The sequence below is a fragment of the Myotis brandtii genome, unplaced genomic scaffold (assembly GCF_000412655.1).
Source record: "Myotis brandtii unplaced genomic scaffold, ASM41265v1 scaffold686, whole genome shotgun sequence".
Lineage (NCBI taxonomy): Eukaryota > Metazoa > Chordata > Mammalia > Chiroptera > Vespertilionidae > Myotis > Myotis brandtii.
The window spans coordinates 5,075,307-5,084,190 of record NW_005370683.1 but is presented as its reverse complement, the minus strand read 5'-3'; the positions used below and the strand labels follow the sequence as shown (position 1 = coordinate 5,084,190).

The 8,884-nt window shown below is 40.6% G+C and overlaps 1 protein-coding gene across 4 annotated transcripts in view; it reads left to right on the top strand.

Moving 5' to 3' along the window:
- Positions 1–8,884, top strand: part of NELL2 (neural EGFL like 2) — a 369,972-nt gene that overhangs the window by 83,467 nt on the left and 277,621 nt on the right. For all 4 annotated transcript variants that reach the window (XM_005881704.2, XM_005881706.2, XM_014529575.1 and 1 more), the window contains exon 4: positions 1,591–1,741. In XM_005881704.2, coding sequence (XP_005881766.1) covers positions 1,591–1,741 — 151 coding nt within the window. The remainder of the gene's footprint in view (positions 1–1,590; positions 1,742–8,884) is intronic.

Genomic DNA, 8,884 nt, shown 5'->3' with positions numbered 1-8,884 from the left:
TTTATGGTTGGGTCACAACATGAGGAACTGTATTTAAAGGGCCAGAAGGTTGAGAACCACTGCTAGATGATGTTGGCTGCTTTTCCCTCCACGATCCCACAACACTTTGTGCCCCGTGTGTGACAGCATTTCCTTCATTGTATTGGGATTATCTGTTCCTTCCTCTAGTCTATGGGTATCATTTATTTTTTATTCTTTTAAATTAAATCTTTATTGTTGAAAATATTACATATGTCCCCTCCCCGCCCCCCATTTCCCTTCTAGCCCAGCCCTGCCTCCTGCCCCAAGCCTTCACCACCCTAGTGTCTGTGTCCATGTGCCTTCCCTCTGAGATTCTATGGGTATCTTGAGGGCTTCTCCACATCTGTATAATCCCAGTGATGGGTACAGACCAGGCGATTTCATCTTTATTCCTGAAATGTATAGGGCTAGAATGTTGGGGAGTTTCAGATTAATCCTATAATCTGTTTCATGAAGGTTGTGGTTCTCTGAGATTCCTGCTGCACTGCTCCCAAAGAATGCTCGGAAAGGTGCGAGAGAACTTTGAGTTGTCCCGTGACTGGGGGTTGGGTGCCACTGGCATTCCTGGGCTGGCACCCAGGCATGCTAAATGTTCTGCAGTTCATGGGACAGTTTAGCATGAGGAGGGATTGTTCTCTCCAAATGCCAGTGGTTCCTCCACTGAGAACTACTTAACTAGTCTACCTAGTCTAAAGCATGGAAAATAGGAGAATGATTTGATCACAAGAAAAACCAAAACAAAACAATTTCTGGCTCCATAAGTCCTTTGCACACACTATGAATAAGAGAGCCTTATGCTCAGTTAGCAGATGGCTTAGATGTTTTTTTTCCTGTCCACTGAGTCCAGTTCTCTCCCTATGTGTTTCCCTATATCCTTTGGGTGGTAAAGCTGGAGTGCAAGGCTATTCCAGGTGGAAGCACTGGGCACAGGTCTCTGCACTCCCTTGGCTAGGCTTTCTCTAAGTCAGAAGAGAGGCACATGGGAATTAAGTTCTATGACAGTCTTTCCACAAATATGGTAAGATAATTTGATCTTAATGTTTCATCCACTTCACAGAAGGCTGAGAGTGACTAATTACAATGATCTTTTAAACAATCTATTTAGAGAAAACCTTCTGGCTAAAGACATCACTGTGGAACATGGCACATAGATTTAAATCCAATTTTCTGTCATGAGGTGTCGGAAAAACTAAATGTCTTTATCGTGGTCTTTTAGGTCCCTGTCTAGAAAGTACATCTTCTTTGTTCACTGTTGACACTGATGTGGTGGTAGTGTCCAGGATATAGGAAGTGTACAAGGAGAAAACTTGAGAATGTACTTTCTTTTTCAAACTGGGTTCTTTGATTCTTTACCTCAACAGTGACATTTTGGAAAAGAGATTCCTGAAACACAAGATGAGTAATTTGGTGGTTTACTGTCTGGTTATAAGTAGCCTAAAGTCTTGTTGAAAGAGTTTATCAGGGAAGTCAGAAACTTGGTATTTATCATTGTTTCTTGAAAGATGTTGCATCTAAAGGGCACTTTGTAAAACCAAATTCTAGTCGATTTAGTGTATGTTTCTCTTTCAGACACTCCCAGAAGTATAAAAGCATCCACTGCTACAGCGGACCAGTTCTTTCAGAAGCTGAGAAATAAACATGAATTTACTATTTTGGTGACTCTAAAACAGACCCACCTAAATTCCGGAGTTATTCTCTCCATTCACCACTTGGATCACAGGTAAGTGTGGCTGCTGGAGTTTCCCTTGTTTTTATTACATCTGGTTAAATGAGCACATGAAAGAGAAGTAAACAAAAGCAAGACATGCTATATCCAAGATTGGCATTAACAGCTAGAATAATTGTGCTATATTATGCAAAATCACAAACAGAAGTCATGGAGATCTGCCCCAAAGCAGAAGGAGCTGCTTTTGATGTTGCTAAGAGCACACAGAAGTCACCATTCCTAAAACAAATTTACCAATCACTGAATTCCTCATGAGACACCTTCCTCAATGTCAAACGTACTTGTTATTTGTGACTACTTATATTCAAAAACACTATTTTCTGATTCTTTAGGAAATTGCCTGGGTTTTGAGTTTAATAGTCTTAGAATTTTAGCCCTGACAGGAAACTTTTTGTTCAATACAGTTGTGGATTGCAGCAGTTGAAGCTGTGTCGTTGAATGCGAGTTAAACCAGAATGCTGTCTAGTATTTCCCAGCCTCTCCCACGTGCAGAAGCATGAGCAGGAGAGCAGGTGGGACTAATGGGTAGGAGCCAAAAGAAATTCATTCATGTCACCTGGCATACACATAAATTGCTATTAAATAATACCAAGCAACTTAAAACGATTCATTCCTTCCTGAAAGAATAACTCCAATTCTGCCAATGAAAGTTTCTTCACGTTCATCATTCTGAGTACCTGCATGACCCCTTACTATCTGTGGACCTTGGGCAAATCACATCACCTCTCTGCACCTCACTTTTCTCATCTGTAAAATGAGGATAATAATAGCTACTTTATAGGTTGCTGTGAAGATGAAAGAGTTTAAGTATGTAATGTGCTTTATGTATACAAAGGTGTTAACGATCCTTTCCAGGGGCGGGCAGAAGTTTCTTGGTTTCTCTCATCAGAGACGAGGCCACCTTGGACTTTGCAAATCTTTACTAAACACTAAAGGGCAAACAGAAGCAAATGTATATGGAGAACATAATATAGCAAGAGGACAGGGAGAGCGGGGTTCCTAGTCACCCTCTCTCTGCTTACATTCAGGCTTTATGGAATCATGTAGTTGATAGTGACAGAGTCAGGACCCAAACCCACTTCTTCTGATTCTTGAGTCCAGTGTTTTTACACGTCCACTGCGACATCTCCTAACCTCCCGTCACCCTGACAGACCTTGTGTTATGGTCTTTTTTCATGTTGTTCTTTTTTCCCATTATTGTTGCTGAAGTTATCATTCTTCCCTTGGTCTCAATCTCACCCATCTCTTTGTCTTGTCATTTCCTTTGCCACTTATTTATTTATTCTCTGCTTTCTTTCACACAAAAAATTTAAGGTGGCTTATAGAGATATCTTTGGGGCAACAAGATGCAAATAAAATGAATTATGTAAACCAGGGCAAAGAAAACATTGAAACCTAGATGGGTGATTAAGACAATGCAACCATTCTTTGTTCTGAGACCAGAGTCGTATTTCCCCAATGGCCTTCTATGGGCAAATGTAGTATCTTTAGAGGGACAAGTTCAGAGGGTTTCCTGTCGCCGGTGACATCATGCCACATGTACTTTGGAAAAAGCACATCTGCAGGGATGTCAGTGATGTGCGTCTCCAAGTGGAGGCCTTTAAAATGGGACTTGGTTGTGTGTCTGAAAATCCTGTACAACCAGGTTTTCCTGCTTAACACGCCAGCAGTGCCTGCTGTATGAAACCCTGATAAAAGGACCATGTCCTTCAAGAAATACGCCATGTAAATTGCTTTCCTCAATTTGGCTTTTGAGAATAATATCGAATTCAAGTTGGACTGCTGTGATAAGTATCCGAATGATAGGTGTGGTTTTTGTGTGAGAGTTAATGTTGAAAAATGCCTGTCAAAATGAATATTGATCTGTTATCCTCTGACTGGCAGGGGTTAGGTGCAGGCCCAGCTCCCCATAGGTTCTTCCTAGCTCCTGGGGGAGCTCTTCTGCACGCCGCAGGAAGCTCATTTTGGGAGATGGGTAAGTGAGGTCGTGGCGCTTCATCAGAGCACATGTTGTGCCTGCTTGGTAGGAAGCACAAGAACAAGAACTGGAGCTGTTCCTCTGTGAATTAGGCTTGGTGAGTTAGACCACAGAGTGCCTGCTGGAGAACACTGAGAGACATTCATATTATTAGCAGAGTTGATGTGCATCCGTTTCTCTGCTCTTCATGTCAGTCTCTGGCTCCAATCTTATCTCCATTTGGGCTGCTTCGCAGCCTGCCCTGGAGCCAGATTAAGTAGGAGGGAGGCAGTAAGAAATAGACCCTGGCCAGTGCCTGCTCCGGCACTGGCAGAGTTGGAGAAAGTGATATCATTCAGCAGGAGTATAAATGCCAGGCACAGTGGCCAGTCTGCTCACCATCTGCGTGTCTCCCGCCTCCTTTCTCTCGGCTCCACTCAGATCTCCACTGACCTTTCAGCTGAATGAATTTCTCCCTCCATTAGCCTCCAGTGCAGTTTTAAAAACTGAGCACTCCTTTTGGCATTCTAACATGTGACACCTTCTATTGTTCTTTAATTTTTCACACATATACATATGTATTAATTGTATATGAGACATTAGAAATATTCACTGTTTTTTATCCCAATGGTAACAAATATTTACCGAGGATTAAACATTTTAAATTATAATAAAAAAATTTGGTAATACATTTCAGGCTTCAAAATTTAAAAGGCACAACAAAGATAGAGCCTACCCCTATCCCTATACCCGACTACCTAGTTTTTATCCCGGAGGCTGGGTGGGGGGGAATACCACTAGAATCAGTATAGATATTTTGAAAACAAGAAAAGCATAAAGTAGAAGTCAGCCAATCAGAGGTGTGCTGGAGAGGGCTCATACTGGCATATGAGTTGCAACTTTGTAAGCCACTTGATATTCCTGTGGTAGGTTGAAAGAAAACCATGTGTGATTAGTACACTTTGGAAATCAACAAATGCTATAAAGCAGGGCTTTTTTTTTTTTTGAAAATGCATTTTTATTGAGAAATACTTTTTAAATAAGTGCTTTTAAAATTTTTCTCTTTGATCTTTCCCACACAAATGGATAAATGAACCAATACCTTAGACTTACTTCTCTAGAGCACAGAGAGCCAGCTGTTGCACTGTTACCAGCACCACTGCCCAAAGTCCTGGAATCTGGAGGTAACCACCATAACAACACTCTGAGGTGTAGCTTTCTAATCCTTTTCAAGGTGTACTTGGGTGTTTGTGTACAATGTTACATAGTTGGCAACAACTTTTTATTAGATTTGAAAGTTTTTTTTCAATGACTGCACATTAAACTTATAAACTTAATTTTTATCATGCTGTCATACACAGTTAGATGATAAATAAATATTTGGTGGATGAAGAAATGAGTGAAAGATCAAGAGAATGATCATCATGCCTTGCCACTGTGGCTCTGTGGTTGAGCGTCAACCTATGAACCAGAAGGTCTGATACTTGGATAGGGCACATGCCCAGGTTGCAGGCTCGGTCCCCAGTGTGGGGTGTGCAGGAGGCAGCCAATCAATGATTCTCTCTCATCATTGATGTTTCTGTCTCTCTTTCTTCCTCTCACTTTCTCTCTGAAATAAATAAACATATATTTTTAAAAAGAGAGAGAAAGACCATCATGACTGCACCAGAAATCGTAAATGACCTCACAAAGTTTTCACCAGACTAGGGCAAAAGTTCCGGGAAATGTTCAGGTTGCTATATTGATGGAGGAAACCTAATTTATCCTGAAATGTCATTAGCTCTTGTGTGAGGATTTCACTAACTGGTAGCTACTACCTCAAAACGGCTACAAGTCAAGTTCTCAGACTAATGAGCTATACAGCAACATCTCAAGCACTGTGTTAAAGCTGGAAACCTAATCACACAACTTTGTTGGTTTGGACATGTGAGACTAATGGGCACACTCTGGATTCTAGGGTATCTGAAGTGAGCTCAGAGCAGGACAAAGAGTAGGAAAGGCAGACATCACAGCATCTCGGAATTGAAAGAGGGCGTAAGTCAAACCTAGGCACTGAAATACAGTTTCAAACAGTGACATTATGACGAAACTACTGGAAACCTCATCAGCAGTGTCCTGGTGTTCTGTGAGCAAAGGCTCATTTGGCTTTCCGAGTTGCTGGTTTCAAATGGAGCTTTTCAAGTAGGGGCTAATATTAAAAATTAGACCACAAACTTCATGTGAGCACAGCACAAAAGCTTGTAGGCTCCTCAGCCATTCTGTGTATATTTAGCCAACAGCAGTATTATCTAAAAACAATAGATAGTAATACATGGCACTTTATGTCTGAAAGAATTAAGACATTCAGGCAGATCAAGAGAGCATCATTATAACTTTTCTGACTTTTGTATTTTGAAAGGGAAAAAATAAAAAGTAAAGAAAGAATTCTAAGATATTGGTTCTCTTACCCATTTATACAGGAAATACAGGAGAGATATATGAATGCAGTAATAGCTCATTGAAAAAGCAAAATATATTTTAAGTAAAAATGAATGAGAATATTTCCCTAAATTTTAAAAGGACCCTATTCTCTTCCATGCTTTATAAAACGGTAGTTTCTTCAGGATAAATAAAATCATTTTGTCATCCTTTGGTGTAGATTGGTATAGTCACCTGCATTGTGTTCTGTAGTTTATAGTACTTATCTCTTATTTACAATAGTCTTGGGCTTTAGGTATATAAATTAGTTCTCATGGAGTTATTATTAGGAATTTTTCTGATAACCGAATATTATTTATACTTCTAACTTTGAATGCTTTGCAAATAGCATACATGGGCATAATTTGTGACAATGACTTTGCAAGTAAATGTAAAACTATCTTTAATTTGCAATCATCTATATTAATAAAGTTGAGGTGAAATAAATGAGATTTTTCTACTTTCTTAGTATTAATTATTATACATTTGGGATGAGTAAGAATGTATTTATATATGAGGCCGATAAAATGTATCTTCGTATTTGTGAGTGCTTGTCATATATTAAGCCATTTTTCTTTCTTGACATTACTAAGTAAAAACTTGCTGGTAATACTTGCTTGGCTTAATGGTTCTGAACTAAAATGATCACTGTTTATTGTGAACAAAATTAACAGACTGACATAACAGCTACTATGCTCTTTACTTTTTGATTGTACTTAATAAATACCATTAAAGAGAATTGGGTTTATGAGTAAACATTTCAAACCTCAATTTCTATGTAATTAAAAAAATTTACTTATAATTGATTTACTTTAAGTATGTTTTTATATCATTATTTATCATTAAGGAATTATAGCTTTAATGTGTATTTTAATGCTTCCATTATTATTAGGGAAGTTGCAATATATATTCTAATGTGGTTAAGCATAATATATCATTACCCAGGAGTCATGGTGAGTTCATCAAAGAAACTGAATTAAACTTAAGACTCAGAAAGCAGATGTGATTTCTCATATTTCTTATATATACCAAATTTGTGTATAGATGGAGTGATGGAAGGAAGTACTTTAATATTATAGAGGTATTTCATGGAACACACATCTTTTTTGTTGTTAATTCTCAGCTGAAGATATTTTTTACTTTGATTTTTAGAGAAAGTGGAAGGGAGGGAAGGAGGGAGGAAAAGAGAGAGGAGAGAAGGGAGAAGAGAGGAGAAGAGAGAGACAGAGAGAGAGAGAGAGAGAGAGAACATGGATGTGGGAGAGACAAATCAATTGATTGCCTCCCACACCCCAACCAGGGCCCAGGATCAAACCTGCAGCCCAGGTACATGCCCTTGACTGGGAATCAAACTCATGACCCCCTCTTTTTTTTAAAGAAAATATGTTTTTATTGATTTTTAGAGAAAGAAGAAGGGAGAGGGATAGAGAGATAGAAACATCGATGAGGGAGAAACATCATCAATTGGCTTCCTCCTGCACACACCCCCACTGGGGACTGAACCTGCAGCCCAGGCATGTGCCCTGACTGGGAATCGAACCCACCACCTCTTGGTTCCTGGTTCCAATGCTCAACCACTGAGCCACGCTGGCCAGGCCAAACTCATGACCTTTTGATGTGTGGGCCTATGCTCTAAAGCAACACTTGCCAGGGTGCACTTCTCCCTTTTATGCTGGAGAAGCAAGGTATTCTTTTCTTTCCTATCAGCATTCCACTCTTTCTGCAGGGCCAGGAAATGAATCAGTTGGCTGCCGCAGTAGCAACCATGGACTAACCAACCCTTATCCACTCCCATTGTACATTGTGGGTATTTACCTGCTTAGGCAATGATGCAGAGGACCAGGGGTATTTCTAGGCTTCCATGCCCAGTTATCAGGTCCCCAATATCATAGGCCATGACAAGACCCTCTGCCGCATCCATTCTGGAGCTCCTTTGCATCTACTTTCTTCATTCAGGCGACAGAATGCCAGTACCTTGGCTGTTGTGTAGGCAATTGTTACTGAGGCTCAAGCTCCCATATTTTAAGAAATCAACCTGGTATGTTCCTGCTCTAATATTTTTATGCTTCCTAATTCTGTGTTGCTGTGTTATTACTTTTCATGTGATAGTAAAAATTAATTACTCATTAGAAATAATTGGCTCACGTAGATACTAATGATCAGTTTGCAATTTTTAAAGGTTCTTTTCTTAGATTAAAAAAATATATATTGGCTATACATATGCTATCTAATAAAGAGGGAATATGTTAATTGACCCTCATGTCATTGCAAAGATGGCAGTGCCCACAGCCAATAAGGAGGGAATATGCTAATTGACTGCCCACCCTCAAAGATGGCGGCACCCACAGCCAATAAGGAGGGGATATGCTAATTGACTGCCATGACCTCAAAGATGGCAGCGCCCACAGCCACAAGATGGCCAGCAGAAGAGAGCAGTTGGGGGCGACTGGGCTGGCAGGGGAGCAGTTAGGCATCGATCAGGCTGGCAGGGGAGTGGTTAGGGGGTGATCAGGCTGGCAGACAGAAGCGGTTAGGGGCTGATCAGGCAGGCAGGCGGGCGAGCTGTTGGGAGCCAGTGGTCCCAGATTGTGAGAGGGATGTCCAACTGCCGGTTTAATGGAATCGGGCCTAAACCGGCAGTTGGAAATCCCCCGAGGCGTCCCAGATTGGAGAGGGTGCAGGCTGGGCTGAGGGACAAACCCCCCCCCCCCGGCCACGAATTT